Here is a 21444-nt window from a genome sequence, read left to right on the forward strand (position 1 = left end):
AAAAGCCTGTACTAGGGATAATGAATGACAGTTGTGATTATTGGAAGTTATTTACTTTCTGCTTTAATATGTTTGATCTTTAAGTCCCAATGGCTTTATCAGCAAGTTCTTGATGTGCAAAATATTTAAATTACCCCATTTTTCCCTATTAGATCATTGCAACTAGGTCAACTGAAAATCAAATTATAACAATTCGATATCAAAATTAATTTTGGTAACAGAAATTAATTTTGGCTTTGTAATAATACTGGCTTCTGTTACTTTTTCCAGAAGGTACTTAGGTGAATACATTAGCAGTTTCTGCTCCTTAGGAACTCTGATCCTCCATACTTCAGAGGAGACAGGCTTTTATTATCCCCTGGGCTGTTGAGTTGGTCTTTTATATGATGTGGTTTTATACCTTTATATTGCAGTTTAACCTAAGACACAATTTCTGAATAGATGATATTTTGTCAAGTCATTCCCTTCCCCTCATGACTGTTCCTAATCTGTTAGAACATGACTATTTACAATCAGCTCCCTGTGACTACAGCTGTTTGGAACCAGTCCACCCAACAGAGATTACAAACCCTTTGGGAAAAGGACTATCTTACCATGTTGATGATACTTAACACAGAGGAGCATCCTGCGCTGTCGGTGAAAAGCCTGCAATTTCACCTTTCAGTACAAATGAAAAATGATCAACAGCATGCACATGAGCTTACAACCAGAACTGTTTCCTTTTACCTGTTCTCTTGGATTTGTTTATTCAGTCTGTTCTAAATATGGGATAGGCAAGATCGTTCCCTTCGCATAATGTGGACTTTTGTGTGTGTGCATAGTTTTCTTTTTGGAGAACAACCTTCAGGAGTATTTCCTTCTTACCGTGAAATCCCTCGTAAGCTCTGTAATCAACCTCAAATTCAGCTCCCTGCGTACCAGGCAATTTTTTTACCTCTGTTTTGTGATCTCACCAAGCTTGAATTGAATTACATACATTTCCTTTAGTCTGGGAAGAAATGAAGTCTTTTGGACAGGGTTTCCATCTCATGGTGCCTGCAGTACCATAGGGAGGCCAATAGCTATCTGTGAGAGCACAGAGCCACCCTTTTTTTTTGAGAGAAACAGTGACCTGGGTTGGCCTAAGCCAGTGTAAAATAGCATTTACACTATGCACAGGCTTTGCAAAATGCAAGCTCCTGTACTCATGAATGGCCTTTTAACTACAAAGGGGGGTTTTCTGTAGTTATGTTGGGTTTAATACTCTTATATACCGAGTTGACACTGAAAGTAGAAAACATAGCATGTGTGAGTCACAGTCATTGCTGTATTGTCATAGAGCACTGATGTCATCAAACTTTAATGTTTCTTTTCACATTTCGAAGTTTGGGCATGGGGAAGCTAGCCTTCAGTCTGGTTACAGTGTGAACTTCCCCTCCACATGCCCTTTTGCTCCATTCTGTAAATCATAACCATTTTGATGTGTCACTTTGTCAATTAGTTTGGGAAGCAAGGTTTTTAGATTAAAACCTGACTGAATCTTAAGCTAACATTTTTTTTCCTGTAGCTTACCAAGAACCTTTTTAGTACTTCATTTGTTCTCCTTCATTAGCCAACAGTGATCTCCCAAGTTGATTTGGCATATCATAAAGGAGTAATACTGAAGTCTCATATACCTTTCCTTCTGTTAAGCTTTAAAATGGTAGGTAGGCAGCTGCAAATTTTTATTTCAATTTTCAGTTATGTAACTGCTCTCAAAATTTATAAAATGTCTCCTGTGTCAAGGTGTTTCACGAGTAACTTAAATTCTAATAAAAATTGAAGCTGTAATTTCAATTCTAATGCCATTTTTATTACATATGAGCAATTGGCTGCGTACGATTACTGTTATTTGGTCTGTTACAACAGAATCAATTTGCAGCAGGTTTTTGTACATTATTATTCTTAAGAAAAATGTGCTCTAAAATAGCTGGACTCAGCAGAGTGCATGCTAAGTTTAGTTATGAGCATCTGAGAAGTGGGAGGATGCCCTTCTGAGCCTCCTGAGCACACTGAGGTCCCCCTCCACTCTTCCAGTGATATGCAAGGTGTCTCTGAAGTTGCTCACTGCCCAAAAATCCTCTGGTTGTCAGCTGCAAGTCTGCAGGAGAAAGTATGAATGATGTCTTCGCTGCGTTTTGTCCTATGTGCCACACCGCTTGTGACCAAACATTCCTCTTTGGTGCTGGTTATGAGTAGATAGTATCTGTTTGGGACACTGGTGCCTAGAAGCACCTTCCTCCCCACCTCCTCCCGACTCCTGAGTGTGGGCCTCTCATTTTGTCTGCCCATGAAACTGACTCTGCTATCCCCCTTGTTTGGATAGATAACAGGAGAACAAACCATTCAGTTAAACTTACATGCTCATACAGAGTGTGTGTAGGCATCTGTGAACTAGACAAGGCACCGCTTTCTTGATGATACTGTAGTTTGCAACAGCTTCAAAAACCCAAGCAGTACGTCACACGATGGGTGCAGAAATAATGATGTTTTGAAGGCCAGTGTGACTGAAATGAAGTCAAGGATTGTTGCTACTTTGATTTGTTGCTAGCATAAGGGGAGATTTAAGGTATGGATAGAATCATGGGGTCATTTATGACAGAAGTGGCTTCTGAACTTTTCAGAGTCCATTTTACTGCTGGAGGCAGGGCTGATACTGAATTTTAACCAGCTACTCAGGGCTTTGTCTGGTGTGATCTTGAAAACCTGCAAGAATAGATTCTGCAACCTCTTGGCAGCTTTTTCCTTATATTTAATTATACTTGTGATTATTCCTCCACAAGTTTATCTATTTGGGATCTCTCCCGTTTCAAACTATGGCCACTCTCTCTTCCTGCAGTGCAATGCTGTGAAGCAGCCCACTGTGTCTTCATGATGTCTTCATGGGTATGATTAGGCAGATACTAACTCCCTTGAAGCTATTTCTTCTCCAGGGTGAACAAGCCCTACTCCCTCAGTCTCATAGGCCAAGTTTTCTGGTCTCCTCAGTAGTCCCCTGTTGAACTCACTCCTTTTCATCTGTATCTTTCTTGTACTGGAATGTCCTGAAGTGGACACAGTATCCTACATACAGTCTAAAGAGTGCAAAGTACAAGGGGTTAGTCACTTCCTTCAATCTACTATATATGCTTCTGTTTGTACAGCCCAGGACACCACTGGCCATCTTTGCTGTCAGAACATGCTTGTGTTCCACTTGCTCTTGGACCCAGCTGAGACTTTTCTGCAGAGTTCCTCCCTAGCCTGTATTATTCCAACAGCTTATTCCTTCCCAGGGGCAGGACTTGGTGTTGAGTTTCCTATCAGCTCACTCCTCCAGCCTTTCTGAACAGCAGCTCTGCTGGTAAGTGTGTTGGCTGGTAATACTGCAAAGTCGTTTGCCCAGAAGTGGTGACAATTTGAGTGGAAGGTTGGTCTTGGCAAATAGAATATTTAGGGCTCAGCAGTATTGTGGAAAGTGATGGCTTAGGTAGTTAATAATCAGCAACGTATTTTTTGCTAAGGTGATCTTCAGCTGCTATTTATGGGGGTATTTATTCACTCATCAGAGCCTTTGCACAAGATGGCATTGAAGAAACAATTACCGCCTGAACTCGATTTCACAGTGATTTCTGTTCTTTGCCAGAAGAGAGAGAGTGAGCAACAACTTAATTAAATTACTGCTGAAGTAAAAAGAATATTTTTTTTTAATACAGAAATGTGCAGTGTGAAGGTGTTTGAGAGGAAGGATGGACAGACAAATGACCTACCAAACAAATAAACCAGACCTAAAATCTTACTGAAGTAAGATTTTCTTGTTTAAAGTGTTTTATTTTAACAACATTCCCTTGTTTAAAATGTTTTATATTCCTCATTGGACTCCTAGCATTTGAAATGGACAAACCTTCAAGGCATCTGTAGGATTTTCATTCTTCCTACCTATGTGTAAGCTTATGGCCATTACTCCCTCTTAGACATCAGTGACTAGTGGGACCTTTGCTAGCCTTACTCCTGATTCCTGATGCTTTACCACAGTTACTAAGAATTGCCCAAGATCTCGTTGTATAATAATGCAAAAAACAGTGGGATTACTGGACCCAGTTGTGCTGAATCGTTTCCAAGCATCTTGCCTTTATGCCATTTTACTGTTTGATAGGTGTCTTTAGCAAGTCACTAGTATGCATACATAAGTTATTAATGAAGTGCATGAAGTGTCACTTCAGCCAGAAGGGAGGCATGAGTTTAAACTGCTTGGAGATTTGCACTTGCAGATCTTGCTGCAAAACATATCTGCTACCTGCTGTGAGAGAGTGAACAGAAACAGTGGCAACTGACGTGCAGCTTGTCATGCATCTCAGCAGCAGCAGAACATGATGTTAATAGCTAGAGTGTTAAAAATCATGCTTTTGGTAGCATTTATAAAGCATAATCTGTTTGCAATTCACCCATCTTATAGCGTGGAAAAAAATCAAGACAGATTGGGGAAAAATAAGATTCACAAAGATATGATTGCTTAAGATTTGGAATGTTAAATCTACTTTTGAGAAATATTAAGTTATACTTGATATTTATAGTTAAACATAAGGAAGAGCGTTAAAATGGGCCCTGCAGTATCTGTCATCTTTATTTATCAAATCATGGTATGCAGTTTTGCTAATAATTTCTGAAAAGGTTCTTAGGAATGGTTTTAGTTTTTAAAAGCCACTAACTTTTTCTTCTCCTTTGATATTTTTGGAAAACCAGCTTCATTAAAATCTTGCTGAGTACAGAGGAGGGTCAGTGTTGCCTTGAATAGACCTGGGAATGGTTGACGACGTTCCTTCTTGAGATAAATCATTTAGCATACAGATTGAAAACAGTTAAAACCAATGCTGCTTTTACTAAGGGAATCTTACCTTACTAAAAGAAGCATTTGCAAATTCGGGGAGGCTCTTCTGCGGCATCATTCTGGTAATAGGTTCTCCGGGGGGGGGGGCAGAAATATTTTGATTTTCCATTCTCTTTCATTTCCTATTCCCTGCACCCCACACATTGCTTTTGGTACTTGACAAGGATGTGTGCACTTCAGTGTGGAAGAGAAAAAAAAAATCAACTGTTTTGGAGGAGAAATGCTTATGAAAAAAACATTTTGGGTGTTGTTTTCCATGCAAACTTTCAGGGGCACAGGTAGTTCAAGATACTCTTATCTTTTGCCCCTGCAGTTCCTTTCCAGACTGAGTTGGTCGGTCTTTGAGGAACAACATTTCTGTGTTTGTTTCACTGCAGCTTGCTGTAAAAAGCTACACAGAGACAGGATGTTTGCCAAAAAGAATGGCAGCTGGCATGTAATGGCAGGCATATAACTGCATCTTTCCGACAGTTCTGCATAAACAGCCTGCACATACTTCCTTGTGGAGTAAAAGTGCTGTTGTCATTGAAAGTATCACTTCCTATTTCCCTCCTGATTTTTTTTCTCTTTACTTGGTTGTGGCCCAGGATACTTGAAATAATGTCCATTGTCCCGGTATTCTTGACAGAATCTCACTAATTGTTCACAAATGGTCTAATTAAGCCTTTCACATTTCAAGTTTGTTCCTTAGAGTTTTCCAGTATTCTTTTTTCAGGATTATTCATTTCTGTGAATTTTAGCAACTGTTGTTTGTACATCAAATAATTTCCAATCAGTTCTTGGGTTATTCTTTCCCTCCAGTTTGAGGAACCCAGTAGTGTTCCCTCTGTTATGCTGTACATAGAATCAGTCTTGTCTGACTTACCTTGGCTTCCAGCACCTTCCAGATTTTCATTGCCTGTTCTTTTTATAGCACTGTGGAAAATCTGTTTTAGCTAGATATACTGCTGTTAGTTTAGACTGGGACCTTGAATTCCCCCCACATAACCCCTCTGCTCCAAAAAACACTGAAATACCCCACCAAATTACCCTGTCCAAGCACCCACAGGGTGACATCCTTTACTTTATAATCTTGTTTCCCACTGTAAGCAGCGAGATTCCTATCCCCAGTGCATTTGCCAGCTCTCCAGAGCAGCTGATCATGTCCCGATACAGATATATCGAACAGGGCTCCTGCAATGATGGAGTCGAAGTGAAAAGTCTATCTGGAAAGTCTGTTGGGGCTGTAGAGAAGAGAGGCGAAGGAAGCAATAAGCAATTAAGCACGGTGCAGGAGGAGGAGAAAAGGTGTTTACTTGGGCAGTATCACTTAGGAGCTCTGTGACTAAGGCAGGACAGTGAAGCTATCCAGAATGACATTTCTAGACTTTATTCATGCAGTTTCCTAACTATTTCCAAGAAATTAGGGAGGATTGTATAATTGGAAGGGAGGGGGCTATGTATGCAGCTAATACTCTTAATTTCTGCCAGAAGCTTTGCAGATATAACCAGTGCACTGAGGAATTGGGAGGGAGAGCAACTCAATCCTGAGTTTTGTCAACCTCCCAGGCTCGACTTTGCAGCCTGCTTTTGGGCCTGTTTCTCAGAAATCATGTTCAAGAGGCAGCATTCTGACTTGTGGTGTGGAGAAAAAAAGTTTGCTAGTGTGAGTGATTGGTGCATAGGGAAAGCAAACTGAAGGGAAAACCCTTCAGATAGTCTGTTTTGGGGGACCTTTCTTGCTGATCACACTGGTAAATTCTGGGAGTATGTTTTTTTACTTTGTGGGCTTTTTAGGAAGATGGGGCAGGAGGAAGAATCCCAGCATAACCCATAATGGCATAACCCATGATGCTTGGGTAATGGGCTTTAAGCACAGTTCTGTTATATTGCATTAATGAGTAAGAGAGGGACAGAAAAGGCATCTTACTGTACTCTCAGCAAGATTGTTCCTTGAAGATAGGAATGATAAGTGGAAAAAAGAAGTAAATGAACTTCATGCTTCAGTGAACCGTGGAGGTGCAGCAGACCTTTGAGGAATGTTTATATGCTTTGTCTATAAAGATGCCAGAATGTGTGATGATGTATATTTGAATCTTATTGCGTGTAAACAGATGTATCTGTTACTGGCATAATGCGTCAAATCTGAATGATGCTTGTGTTCTTGCCTGGAAAGTACGACAGAAAATTCTGTCAGGCAAATAAGTAGTGAAGTGAGCAGAAAGTCCATTTATGTCTATGATCAAAGAGCTACAAAGGAATGAAGAGAAAGGTTTGAGAATAGCCCCTTTTTATGTATGGTGTCTTATGAAAATGAAGACATAATAAAAACCATGAAATACAGGCTTATTCATTATTTTCATTCAGACAAATGTACATAAGGGATTTTAGCCCTTCAACTCCAGAATTTTGTGTGAGCTATTTGGGCTTTCCCATAATCACAGTAGAGCACATGATATATCAACAGTAGCGCTCCATGTCAGTGGGTTCATTATAGTGGCTTTTCTTTTACTTTGATCTTATGTCCCAAGTAAGGTCATATGTTTGTGAAAAGTACTGTAATAGTTTTCTCAGAATGGCTCTAGGAGCATCAAGGTGCTAAGATGTAGTACAGCTAGAATTGCCATTCAGTTTTTAATCTAATAGAAGAGCTTTGCTCAGCCCAAATAGTTGAATTTTGTAGCCTAATAAATGGCTAAATGTTGTCAATAGTAAAGGTGGTTTACTTGAGAGTACTTGCATCAGGGTGTATTTGTCTCTATGTTTGCCAAGTAACAGAACAATAAACCACTTTTTAGAGGGTGTACTCTTTACATTTTCAAGTTCCTTTGCAAGCAGGAATACAAGGATATTCAAGGGCTGCTCTGAAGCAGAAAAATACTAAAGCAATAGGCACTTGCTTTGATGCTGCAAAAATGTCTGGAGAACCATTGGCCTTTTTTTGGATGCTTAAAACATAGTGGATGGTTTTGCTCCAAAAAATAATAAAAACCCCAGCTATAGTTATGGCAAATAACTTCTTGGAACTTTATGAAGACAAAAGGATTGATACAGAGACAAGTTAATGGGACTGGTGTTGGTTTCAGCCGAGTCTCTTGAAGATGGAAGAGCTGCTGTTCCAGCCAGAGGTGGCTGTGCAGATTGTGCTGTCACTTGTGCCTTCTGCCCTTCAAATGTGGGGGTCTGCATTGCTGTCCATCTGCCATGCCATGTGTCTTTTACTGAAATTCGTGCTATAGGTTTCAGATAGAACAGTGGAGTAGGGACAGGTTTTTTACAGAGCTCTCTTTTGGGCACAGTCTTATGGGCAAGAGTGAAGCCAGTTACTCAACAGAAAAATGTAGATGATCCAAGCTGCCAGGCCACAGATCCATGTTTTATCAACACCACCATGCCTTTCTCTTGGCTGATGGATGGGGGCTAGGTAGAGGCCTCTAACCTTGGTGTTTGGGATGGGGTTGAGGAAGGTGGGTTTGAGCTTTTAAGGCTTGCAGGGTTTTGGTGCAAAACCAGTCCCTCCACCTCCCTGCTGGTGTCCCCATGTCCAAGCTCCCTTGAAGTGTGACTTTCACTAGTGAGTACCTGGGGTGGGGTTCAGCATTGTTCGACGCTGCTCTCAATGCTTGTAAATTACAGGGGGATGACATACACTAGGGTGGTATTTGATACCTGAGTGGGTACTGGTATTAATATTGGCAGCTCTTCATAGGTAACAGTATAGGTAGAAATTATCTTTTGTGGGTGCTTTTACATACTTCCTGAATACTGCTTCTTTTGAACTTTCATTTAAAATTAAATTTGAAATTGGAGAAATCTACAAAACCATTGTTGAGGGTGTTAAAATCCTGTAAACTAGACTGAAGATCTTTAACTTAAGATCCAGCTTAACATATCTCTTGCCCAAGTTCAGAGGAAAGCAGTGCTGTGGGCCAGGGCAGGTATCTATGCCCAGGGAGTTTGGAATGGCAGCAAACCCTCATTCAGATTGGCTTTTGACAGGCACAGCCTCTCCCTCTTGATCTGTAGATAACAAGTATAAAATAGTGAACTACACTGGTTCTGTATGTTACTGAATCATTTTACTGAGAAATGAAAAACATAAAGCATCTGTAGGTGCTTTGCATCTTCTCACCTTTTCTGGACTTCTAAAGGGAAAGCATTTTTCAATAAAATGTTGCTTCTTTGCACTGGAAGCCAATGTGTTTGGCTTGCACTCTGATGCAGATTGCAGTGAACTTTTAATTACCAATGTTATAAATAAAAGCAAGCATCATATGGAAAGACTTGTATAAACATCACCTTTAATAAAAGCACTAAAGCTGTATGGCTGCTTACATAAATGTAATAATATATGTGTAACATAATATGTAATAACTAAATGTTGGGTAGGCACAAGAACTAGCAGAGATGTTGTGGGGAGCTGAGCTCTTGTGCTTGGGGAGCAGAGCAGAGCAAAGCCAGGGACAGGGAAAGGCGCAGGGCTGACCTGCTCCTTGCTGCACTGTGCTGAGCGCGTGATGGCTCGGGGTAATCTGTGCGAAGTCACAGTGAAAAGACACATCTCTGAATGTTCTCAAATATGCGTGGTGCAAGCACTTGAGCTTTGTACATGCTTAGCAAGGGCCTTGTTCTTATTGTTGACACAGAAAATGAAGCCTCGAGTCCTAGAGCCTCAGTGTGTGTGCTGCCTCATGCAAAATTTAGCACAGGCTTTGTTTGAAAGTACTCCTCAGAATATAATTTGCACATGCTTGTTTGTAGGTTGGGGTCCTAACCATCTGCATCCATCCAATGTCATGGATTTTGGTTTATTTACCTTTATTATCGAATCTTTTTCTGTGCAATGGTGGATGGATTCTCACATCCCATCTGGTTTATGCAGTGCATGGAAAGTCTGATGATCAGGACTGTCTCTTTCTCAGGATATAGTATTTTTATATTTAATTACTTTTCACTGATACTGTACCTGCCATTAAACAGGTAACTTAGTCATTTTATGAGTGTGCCCACTTGATGAGTCTTTTTCTTCCTAGAGAAGATTTAAAAGAGTGTATGATCAGTTGCCTTCACTATAATATTAATTCTTACTAGGGATAGAAAAGCATTACATCAAGAATCTTAGTCTTTGCTGTGTTGAAAAATGACATTTCTGAACCAGAACTTCTGGTCTTACAGCCCAAAACCTGTTGTTCCAAGAGTATTTTCAGAGAATAGGACGTGCTTGACCAAAATAGAATTATTTAATAGTAAAATGTAGCATCATAACCTTTAGAAAAACTGTCTTTGAAAAATGTAAACTGCTGCTCTCTTGTAATACACCACGATGGGGTGATATGAAGAAGTATGCTACAAATGCAATGAAGAATTGGGCATCAGGAAGGGGATTACTGACATTAGGAAACAAATAATGAGAATTATAAAATGAAATTAAACTGTGACTTACTGTGTTAGCACAATTCATGTTTTACTGCTGTGCAGTAAAAGAAGGTGCAGGTTTGAGTTAGCAACTAGGAACTTATCAAAAGGGCAAGCAGTGGATTGTCAGCCTTCAGCTAAGTGAATGGTGGGCACAGGATGGTGTTTTTTAATGTGGTAAAGTGATCTCTGTCCAGAATTCCCCTTCAGGACTGTTTTTGCCAGATGGGTTAGAAACCCGCAAGCCAGGGAAGTCTGGTTTTGTCCAGCCCTTCCCTGCAAGAGTGGGTAAACAGGTACTGGAAAACAAGTAGTTCTTACACTTGTGTGTTGGATCACTTGAGGGAGTTTATTGATTTATGAGTTCACCACAAGACAAATTGTGCCATGGTGGTTTATTATTGGAGTACCTCAGTAGAGCACAGATGTACAGCTGTAATCAAATACAAGAGATGCTGAAGAAGGCAGAAGAGTACAGGAAAAAGTGATAAATGTAAGACCAACAGAAGTAGTGCCAGTGGTGGTGGTAATGCATGGTGTGGGTTTGGTACAAATTTTGTAGACCCTTCCATCCCTGGCATGGTTGTGGTTTAGCCATAGTGCACTGGCGGCTGGATAGGGCAGTGGTGGTAAGGTACTGGTAAGGACCAGGAGGCAGCATGGGGCCAGGGAGGCTTTTAAGGCAGTGCCGCTACCTAGGGAAATGCTCCTCCAACTTGAGCCTCACAGACAGGGTGTGAAGGACAGTGTGGTGGGGTGCAAGTTGGTATGTTGCTGTACTGGAAGAAAAAATAATATTGGAGTTGAATTATGTGTAGTGATCTCAGCACCTGACAGTGAAATTACAACCAGTGCTGGGCTGGGATGATTCATCAGCCAAGAAAAATGCACAGTTACCTCAGTCATGGCTTATACTGGCAAACAGAAGTACTACTGTAAATCTTCCTTATTTTTAGAGCTGTGCACATTGCCCTCTCCTCTTAGGAGGCACGGGATTGGTTGTTCCCCCTGTGTATGCTGTGGGTTACTTGTTGAAGAAAGCAAAGAATCTCCAAAGTCTTAGGATTCAGCAGCATTGAAAGTTAAATGTGCACTGGAATGACACAGGTAGAAGCTTCTATGCAAATCAAAAGTGTTTGACGTGCTTCTTTCTGCTGGATTTGTGTTTCTATTAGACTAGCCCAGGCAAAATAAATGTTGCAGTTGTCAAGTAAATTCAGTTTAGTTCATCGAACTGCCACGTGAACATTGAATTATTTAAAGCAACAACCAAAATAGAACAAAAGTTCAAAGCTTTGCATTAACCTTTAGTAAAAATTATAATGAAATGAATGAATAAAGTTTCCAGTGCATGAACTCTTTGCATGTGTAAATAATGGGTAGAATTAGATTTTATTTGTAATAAAAAATTGAATTGAAGGCAGAAGGTGTCACATGCAAAGTTGCAAGTGATTGCTGCTGCCCAGATGTTCACAACCCTGAATAATTTATTAGAATTCTGTATAAAGAAGTGGTTAGATTAAACAACCACCCTTCTCCCCAGCTCCTTCTTTCCTTCTGAAAACCATAGGGGAATTTGATCCAATGGATTGCTTATTTCTCTGAAATTCAGAAAGTGGTTGCAAAATGGAGCCTCATTTGAAATGAGAATTTGGGTTGCTGTTGGGATGCTGTTACCTTATTTTCAAGGAATCTGATTCTATAAAGCAGATGCACATTTTGTGTATAAAAGTCAAATCTAATACTCTACATTCAATTATATCCAAATGTCTTGTGTTTCTTTAGTGTACAGCCATTCAAGAAAGTGGGAAGTTTTTGTTGTTTAGGTGGTTTGGGGATCTTTTTTTAGGTTGGGTTTTTTTTTTGGTAGTGTATGTGTTGGGGGTGTTTTGGTTTTTGTGTTTTTTTTGTTTTTTTTGTGAGGGTTTTGTTTTGTTTTGTTTTTAAATTTACTTACACACTCATGCATACTGTTAATGACACCACAGCCCAGGCTGCATTGCCCAGAAGTTTGGACATGCAGCTTTCCATCTTGCATTTGGTGGCTGTAACTCAGTGGTACGTCTGTATTCGTTACTTTGGCCAAAATGACATGGGGTTATTTTTGTCAGTGATGAGGTATACCATTAATTGCATTCTAACTTCAGGCACACAATATTCTGATGATACTGCAGGGAGTTAAGGTCAATGGAATAGCTTCATTCAGAGGTTATCTGTTGCATGTGTACACATTTGGACTTGTGTGCCTGTGTGTGTCAGAAGTCAGATAGGCGATGCCAGCTCACACACATGCTTGTGTGCACAGCCTCTTGTGGTGGTTTAAACCCAGCCAGACAGCTTGTTCACTCACTTCCCCCCCTTCTTGCCCTCCCCCTACTCCCAGAGTGACGGAGAGGAGAATCGAAAAGAATGCAACTCCCATGGGTTGAGATAAGAACAACCCAGTAACTAAGGTATAACACAAATCACTACTGCTACCACCAATAATAACAATAATAAAGGAAATAACAAGGGAAGAGAATACAACACCTCATCACCAGCCAACCGATAACTCGCCCTCCCCCCCCAAGGCCAACCAGGCATTGACCGATGCCTCCTCCAGCCCTGCAGTCCCAGCCCTTACGAGTAACTCTCAGTTACATCCTGGGCATGAAGTGCTGTGGTATGAAATACCTCTTTGGTCAGTTTGGATCAAGTGTCCTGTCTCTGCTTCCTCCTGGCTTCCCCTCCTCCCTGGAAGAGCATGAGGCTCACAAAGTCCTCGGCCAAACCAAAACATCATTGTTATCAGCTCTGCTCCCAGGCTGAAAGTCAAAACACAGCACTGCACCAGCTACCAAGAAGGAGAAACATGACTGCTACTGCTGAACCCAGGACATTATCCCCCCCTTATTCCATACCATTCACGTCATGCTCAGATCCCACATTTTCAGTATCGCTCTTACAGATGCATATATATATATATACATACACATACACACACACAGAGAAAGAGGTCATTTCTTAGTGTATGGACCAATCCCTATAAACCTGCTGAGTCCATTCGGTCCATGATGTTGGGCTCCATCTCTTGTAACAGTCTTTTAGAGCAGGAGAGGCTGGGTGCAGTGTTCACACTCATGAATAACCTGGGCAATAGTGTCCATTGCTAAGTCCACCCCTTGATCATGAGTCCATCTCTGTGTTGCATCTCTGCTCTGATGGCCTGAAGTGCCATGGGCCCACCAGGCTCAAAATAATTCACCGTCCCCTTCAGCAGTTTCTGCAGCTTGTTGCTGGGGACTCCATACAGCTGCCTTCCATCTCCGACGCTTCCAAAGCACTGGAGGGGCCCAGTGGACTAGATACTTGCCCATACTGTCCCACACACCCTGCCACTCATGACTGTCCAGCCTTGGAGAAAAACCTCTTGGTCCCCCTGCATCGTTGTCTAACCCCAGACAAGACCCGAACCTGACTCTGCTTAACTTCTGAGATCAGACAAAATGGTTGTGGGTAAAACACAGTCTGTGTGTGTGCCAACATGCTGATCCCCATCACAATCAGCAGGCAGGTCCCAAGGATACCCAAAGGCCATTCAAAACCTTCAGAACTCTCAGTTGATGCTGCTGTACTTGTCACTGGGGCTGGTGTAGCTGCTGTGCTTGCCGGCTCTCCCACCACCAGCTTCTCTTTTCCTGAGTCCAGCTCTTCCTCCTCTGCCTTGCTGGGAAATGCTGCGTGGTCTCCTGCATCCTCCTGGGGCTCGGCGGACGGCTTCCGGGGGATGCTCTCGGCCGTCGCGGGGTTCGGCTCCGTCGCGGGGCTCGGCTCCTCCGCGGGGCTCGGCTCCTCCGCCGCCTTCTCCCGCTGCTCTGCAGCTGCCTCCTTCCGCTCCTCGACGACCCCAACCTCCTCCACCGGCAGCCGTCCCCTTGCGGCCTCCGGCCCCACTCCTGCTTGGTCCCCGGGGCCGCTCTCCCGGGCCGCTTCAGCAGCCGCCGGCTCCCGGGGCCGCTCCCCCTCGGCTCCCCGCAGCCTCACAAAGATGGAGGCGAGGGTGAGGACCAGGACGGTGAAGAGCAGCCGGACGGCCAGGTACAAGTCCACGGCCACGTCCGTCCCGCCCTGCTGCTGGAGCCCACCCGTATTACAAGTCATTGCCATAAAGCACAGTGAGGCAAGAACCTTAGCCCAAGCCCCACACTTGTTAAACACTAACACAGCAAATACCGGCTCTAAGTAATGTACTGCATTCTGAAACTGTGAGATCAAGAGGAACAACTCTGAGAGCCAATAAATCAGCATTGTGACGAGTGACTATTACTCCAGTCAGATCTGTCGTTATCTCAACCCCTCGTGCCCCACGTTGGGCACCAAAAAGAACTGCGGTGGTTTAAACCCAGTCAAGTAATTCGTTCGCTCACTTCCCCCCCTTTCTTGCCCTCCCCCTGCTCCCAGAGGGACAGAGAAGAGAATCGAAAAGAATGCAACTCCCACGGGTTGAGATAAGAAGAGTTTAGTAACTAAGGTATAACACAAATCACTACTGCTACCACCAATAATAATAATGATAAAGGAACTAACAAGGGAAGAGAATACATCAACTCACCACCAGCCAACTGATAACTCGTTGTCGTGTCCCGTCCCCCCCCCCCTCCCCCCCCAAGGCCAACCAAGCACCGACACATACCTCCTCCAACCCTGCAGTCTCCCAGCCCTTCCGAGTAACTCTCAGTTACATCCTGGGCATGACGTGCTGTGGTATGGAATACCTCTTTGGTCAGTTTGGGTCAGGTGTCCTGTCTCTGCTTCCTCCCGGCTTCCCCTCCTCCCTGGCAGAGCATGAAGCTCACAAAGTCCTTGGCCAAACCAAAACATCCTTGTTATCAGCTCTGTTCCCAAGCCGAAAGTCAAAACACTGCACTGCACCAGCTACCAAGAAGGAGAAAAATGACTGCTGCTGCTGAACCCAGGACACCTCTGAAACTGGATGTAGTTTGCTGGAGTAAAATGCACTCCAGGAATCTGTTTTGTTTTATAGATATGTTTGCCTTAAAGACTGAACGTTTTGCATGCCTGAACAGCCAGAAAAGTGTAGCTGCAATTCTGTATGCAGTCTTGCGTCCCAGGAGATCAGTCAACGTACTCTGTGTGTCTTCAGCAAAACACCCATGTGCTTGCTTAGTGCTCAGGTACTTGACTAAACTGAAGCAGTAGCAATTGCCAGTTACTTACGTGCTGACTGACTTCGGGTGTGGCAGGATGGTCCCCTGCAAAGACAAGTACAGCTAAAAAAGCCTTGCAAATTTATTCAGATTTCAGGGCAAGATTTGGGTGTGATATCACTGGCAGCAGGCACTTTGTTAACAGAAGTTGCAGATTTTGTATTTTGGGTTACAGGAAAGTGTTTTAACCCACTACTTTTGCAAGTTTATTTTGGAACCTTTAGAAGCTATTTCTGTTAATAATTTGCAGCCATTGCTTGTCACTGGAGGATAAAGTTTACAGAATCTTTTTTATCCTAGTGAACTAACTGACTGGCTTTTAAATGCTTCAGATCAAAAGCACTGAACTTTAGCAAAGAATTCCGTGTGAAATGCACATTTTGGTGATTCGCAGAGGTGTATACAAGTACTTGCTGAACCCAGCTTTGTCCCAGTGCATTGGGTATTGGTTATTTTTTAAACTTTGTTAAGCCTCAAGGGCCACTTCATCAGCTTCCTGAGATAGCCCACTGCTGAAACAGTAAACTCGTAGTCATCTTACTTTGATTAATTAACCTTTACTGCAACCATGCAGGCACTGGCCACCTTGGTTCATTCGTTTAACACACAGAGGCAGCAGTTTTTTGGAGGTTATGGACAAAACGAGCTTCAGGGAGCTGATGATTTCTGCCAGCTGAGTCACCTGCTTTCCAAATCTAGTGTTCATTCAGTGTATCGATGTCTTGAAGGTATTCTGTAATTTTTCATTTAAAAAAAAAGAAAAATCTTCAAAGGTGTTGGAGGTTATTTCATTGCAATGCCAGAATTATACAGAATTATGGTGATTTTAGTCCAATAAATTGTGTTACTTATCAGCTGAGTTTCTTCTTACTTGTCAGTACTAAAGCTGTGAGCATTGTATTTTTCATTACTGTATAAATTTTTGATCTACTGCTGAAGACAGCACAATCTCTTTAGTCAGTTGTGTCCTTGGTAAAGAGCCTTTTTCCCCCATTTCAACCTGTCCAGATACTCAGGTGATCCATGAATCACGTTGTTCTCTGGCTAATGAGCTCCACTCGCTCATCAGCCTTCTGGACTAACCTTAGTCTGTCTGGCTGATGAAATGAGGTTGCAATAAAGAGGCTGCATCAACTAAAATAGCTAAGTGGACTGTACTGCTGTTCATGCTGTAATTTAGTAGAAATACTCTCAACTTGTTTAAAATAATGTGTTGGTGTCATATTCATTTTGTGTGGAAAAACTAAGTATTTCAAAACACTTAAAGACCTCTCCCTACCTCTACTCGGGTGCAAAATGTAATTGTCTCTCCCTGTCCCTGCACTCCCCTTCCAGGAGCTGGGTCCATCAGCACCTAACTTCATGTTGCACGGCATATATGTCTTCAGTGGGTCCTGCAAGTTTCACACTGGATATCATAAAAGTTTTCATTATGTAATACATCACTGAGATCAAAGACAGGAGCTACTTTGAAATGGAAGGTTTGAAGAAGGGAGTAGCAGAAGCACCGTTTAGAAATTGTTCCATTCTCTGCTAACAGACCCTGCCACTCATTCATGGAAGCTGCCCTGTGTCTGGCTAAAGGTTTAACAAGATGAGGTACTGGAAACAAAACTAACATTTTTGGGTTTGTTTTTCTTTCAGTGGGCGAGTTTGTGAGTGATGCTCTTCTTGTACCAGACAAGTGCAAATTCCTTCACCAGGAAAGGATGGATGTGTGTGAAACTCACCTGCACTGGCACACTGTTGCAAAAGAGGTATATTCATCTGTTTTAATATTTCCCACCTTCCTTCTTTAGAGCTGTATCACTTTTTTGAGGATGAGTTTAAAAACTGTGATGAATGTTTGAGCAAATGGTATTTTGTTCTGCTTTGTAAGGCAGTCTCCTGAACACACCAGACCACTATTGGATATTTAACTCTGACACTTGGAACACTGACACTGTTTCATAGCACTGGATTTTTTAATTCACGTCCACTCACAAACCCACCATGTTTTCTGCCTCCTTTGGCTTCTTGTGTTAGTGCTGCTCTGGAGCTGAAGATTGATTACTAATGCCTGGGCTTTGCCTTTATCATTGTCCTCAGTATGGATATTGGTATGCCAGGTGCTTCACAGAGATGAAACAGGCTTTAAAGAATGTGATATATGAAATTCAGTGTAAAAGGGTAAGAGAGCTGATAACATATAGGACTAGCTGAATGCATTTTGCAGCCAAGCACAGTTTTTACAAATCACCAGTGATTTACTGAAAACAGAAATAAACCTAATGTTATTGCTGCTAATGCGTTTGGACTTTTTTTTTGTCCTTATGCAGAGAGGTTTTAGGAGTAAGAATGGGGATGAGCTACAAGATTTCTGGCTGCTCTTAATTGGAACCTCTTAGTTTGTGTGTTATCCCACCTTCTGGAGATCAAAATTGAAATGTGCTCAGCAGCTTTTCAGATTTTCAGTTTTTGCTTGAATCATACTGTTGTTCCTCAAATGAAGTATTGAAGGCACCAAGCTTCGTGCAGGCAAATCCTAGTCTATTTTAAGTATATGCAAATTTGGAATGGCATAGCATTGAAGAACACTATCACTGTGCACCATTGAACTATTTTCCTTTTTTCATCTGTCCTATATCACTACATCTTTCTGTCCTACATCACAATTTCTTTAAGGTATAATTATGCATTACTGATTTCCAAGCAAGGCTAGAAGCTGTCAGAGCAGATAAAGTGTGTTTCCAGTATGATAGGCATTTTAAATGTTAATCTGTCTTGCAGTGATCTCTTCAGTAGCATTAATACATCAGGATCAGGATTAATACATCAAATTAAACAATATTCTGCCTTTAGGTTTGCTGTTTATGGGGCAGAGCCTGTGAGGATTTTACACAAGAGGGTGTTGATTTGTATATGGGAGGAGACAAGTCTTTCTATAATGGGAAAGGTTAAAGGGCAGGGAAAGGGAGAGCTTGTTGCTTACAGTGGTCATGTGGATAAAGGCAGGGAACTACTTAACATGCGGATAGTGAATGCATACATGGCTATCCTAAATTGTTTCTCAAAATCCAGAGACCATGCAGTTCACCAGCTTCCAATTCCTAGGGCAGTACACGACCCCTTACATTTTCTTAAGATCTGTGACATTTTTTCTAGCTTCTTACATGAAAAAATTGTTGCTGTTTGCTTTCTATTTTCTATAGTCCTGTAGTGAGAAGAGTATGAATCTGCATGACTATGGCATGCTGCTGCCCTGTGGAATTGACAAGTTTCGTGGCGTGGAGTTTGTTTGCTGCCCGTTAGCAGAGGAAAGCGACAATCTTGATTCAGCTGATGCCGAAGATGATGATTCAGATGTCTGGTGGGGAGGTGCCGATGCAGACTATGCAGATGGAAGGTTAGAGTGACTTTCTATCCTTCAACTTGTTATTATCATCCTATTAAAATGCCAAAAATCTGTCTAAAAGACCTCTGTGTGTAAGAGTCACTGCTCCTTGTAAGTGAACTGGCAGCTACAGTGGTAGAAAACATCAGTGTTCTCATTTTATTTTTCACTTGCTACAGACCAGCTTTTTGCTAATAAGCTTTTTGTTAATATCATTCATGTGCTTTTGATGCCCTCATCATTTCTTCAATGAGAAATATTGCCATATTAATAACAAAAATGCTGAAGTGCATACTTTCTGACAACTAAATGATAAGTGCTGTACTCTTAAGATGCTTCATTTGCAGTCCAGGGTACTCAGCCAACATATTCAGGTATTCAGCCAACATAACTGTTGGAGGTTTTGAAACATCTTCATTCATAATAGGTATTAACCATGTGCCATTATTACTGTAAGAATATTTTTCTGCTGACAGTTACTTTCTAAATGTGATTTAAAAGAAAATCTGTTTTAATATCTACCTTCCGACAGTTTCACTAATACGCTGCTGTGAAGATGGAGTATGGAGTTTTCAAGACAGCAGTGAATGGGAAAATACCATGCTTGTCTTCACCCTTTAACATCCCCCATGCACATAGGCTAATTTTGAGCCAAATACAGGTTATGACTGTGTTTAACTGAGTGGTCTGGTGCTGTCAAAGCCTTTTCATACTACTCTTTTGAGCGTGTTCGCACTTAGGAGAACAGAGTATAGTGTTACGTTCTTGCAGCTGAATTCAAACAACTCTTAAGATGCTTTCCTTTATAAAACTAAGATCTACATTCCAATTCTGTTTATGCTCCCTAGACTTCTGTCACTTCATACTGTGCTAATGCAGTGTTTCTACTTCCTAGTTTATGATACTGCATCTTTTACAGATAATATACAAAATCCAGAACTTCAGGCTGATTACTAGTGGTTTCAGGGAGAGCCCTGAAAATACATGAGGACTGAATCAAGTGAATAATGTGGAAAGTTAATAAATAATCCAGATGGAAACAAGTTCAGGAACAGTGTAGAGATGAAGGACAGAGATTGAATTGCTGTAACTTGGTGCAAATAGATGACATTAAAACAGTGAAAAATTAGAAACTGTGTCATGGTGGGCATCTAAATCTTTCCTGAGAAAGCATTACCAAGTGTTCAGGGAAGAGTTCTTTGTAGATAACAGAATAAATTTAATTGAAATACATATTTCCACACTGTAATTTCCAGTTTTCTCTCATAAATTGGAGTGGATGGTCAGGACTTCTTGATGCAAGAAACCGGCATCAAGCAACATTGCATCTTCCACCTTGACACCTTCAGGCTTTTTTCTGCCTTGTGCTTCCAACAGCTGTCAAAGTGTCACAATTTACAACCCTTTCACGGCCTTTGGATTGTTGCTTTGTCACTTCTGTATATTTCATTTAGATATTGATTGGAACACATAAGAACTGAGTGCAGACCTTGTTCTAATTGAGGCAAATTTGCCTTTTTTTCATCATATATATATATATGTATCTGTGTGTATATATTTATATATGTATGTATCATATATGTATATATATGTATATACAAAAGATAGTGTCATATACCTATTAAATGTCTTATCTCTATATATTTATAGCTATATATATAAAATACATAGATAAAAAGCTTATCTTTCATATATTTGATCAAAAATTCCTGAAATATTTTAAATAAGAGTTCACAAGGGTATATATAGAATACCTCTGTTTGTATGACAGCCCATTTCTGTCTTTTTCATATTTGTCAATGAACGTTTAATTTACTACTCTAGCCCATTTTATTCCTCATAAAGCAGTTTAGTATCTGAAGAGATGAGTTCAAGAATAACTTCATAAATTTTGTATCCTCTAGGAATAGAAGCTGTAATTGCATTTGAATCTATTTCTGAAGCTCCAAGCAAATACTGATTTTTTGATTTTTGATTTTTTTTTTTCTCCTCCCATAGAAGTACATGCAAAAGGAAAATTAAAATATCCTTTTATAGGGCACTTCAGCTGCAGATGAAGAGCCAAGCAATTTGCAGGTCTTTTACACTGACTAACTCATATTTCTTGCTGTCTTTTCAGCTTCCCAACTTCATTTTAACCATGTGTACTGGTGCCAGAAATACTCTTGCAATTTAGTCATATGAAAAAAAAAAAAATTGCTTATTTTTTATGCAGCAGTGGGTGGTAGTTAAGATTCTGTGTGTGTATATTCATATATGTATGACCATATGTTTGTGTGAATGTAAATATATATATGCCTTAGTCCTAAGCTGATTGTAAGGCAAAAAGGAAGTGAGAAGTAGGGGGACACTTACCTAACGCTAAATTCACAATATGCTGTGCACCTCTGTTTCAAGTGCTTACTAAAGTCCATATTTTTCACCTTGCACGGATGATCTCACGCTGACAATGTTTGCTTTGTCTTGAAGCCTTCAAAGAGTTCAACATCCCTTTCTGTGTAAATACGTCCTCAGCGTGGCACTGTATGAAAGGAAGAGAAGGTGCTGGTAGCTTGTGCACTGGCTAAAGCTAGTGCCACTGCTTAGCA

At 41.2% G+C, this 21444-nt stretch overlaps 1 protein-coding gene across 5 annotated transcripts in view; it reads left to right on the forward strand.

The window, feature by feature from the left end:
• APP (amyloid beta precursor protein) overlaps positions 1-21444 on the forward strand; it is a 205165-nt gene that overhangs the window by 76865 nt on the left and 106856 nt on the right. For all 5 annotated transcript variants that reach the window (XM_061453749.1, XM_061453748.1, XM_061453752.1 and 2 more), the window contains exons 4-5: positions 17128-17240; positions 18675-18868. In XM_061453749.1, the coding sequence (XP_061309733.1) occupies positions 17128-17240; positions 18675-18868 (307 nt within the window). The remainder of the gene's footprint in view (positions 1-17127; positions 17241-18674; positions 18869-21444) is intronic.

This window comes from Pezoporus flaviventris, unplaced genomic scaffold (assembly GCF_033815535.1).
Source record: "Pezoporus flaviventris isolate CSIRO_AGI_PZ_B2104156 unplaced genomic scaffold, CSIRO_AGI_Pfla_v1 ptg000015l, whole genome shotgun sequence".
Classification (NCBI taxonomy): Eukaryota; Metazoa; Chordata; class Aves; order Psittaciformes; family Psittacidae; genus Pezoporus; species Pezoporus flaviventris.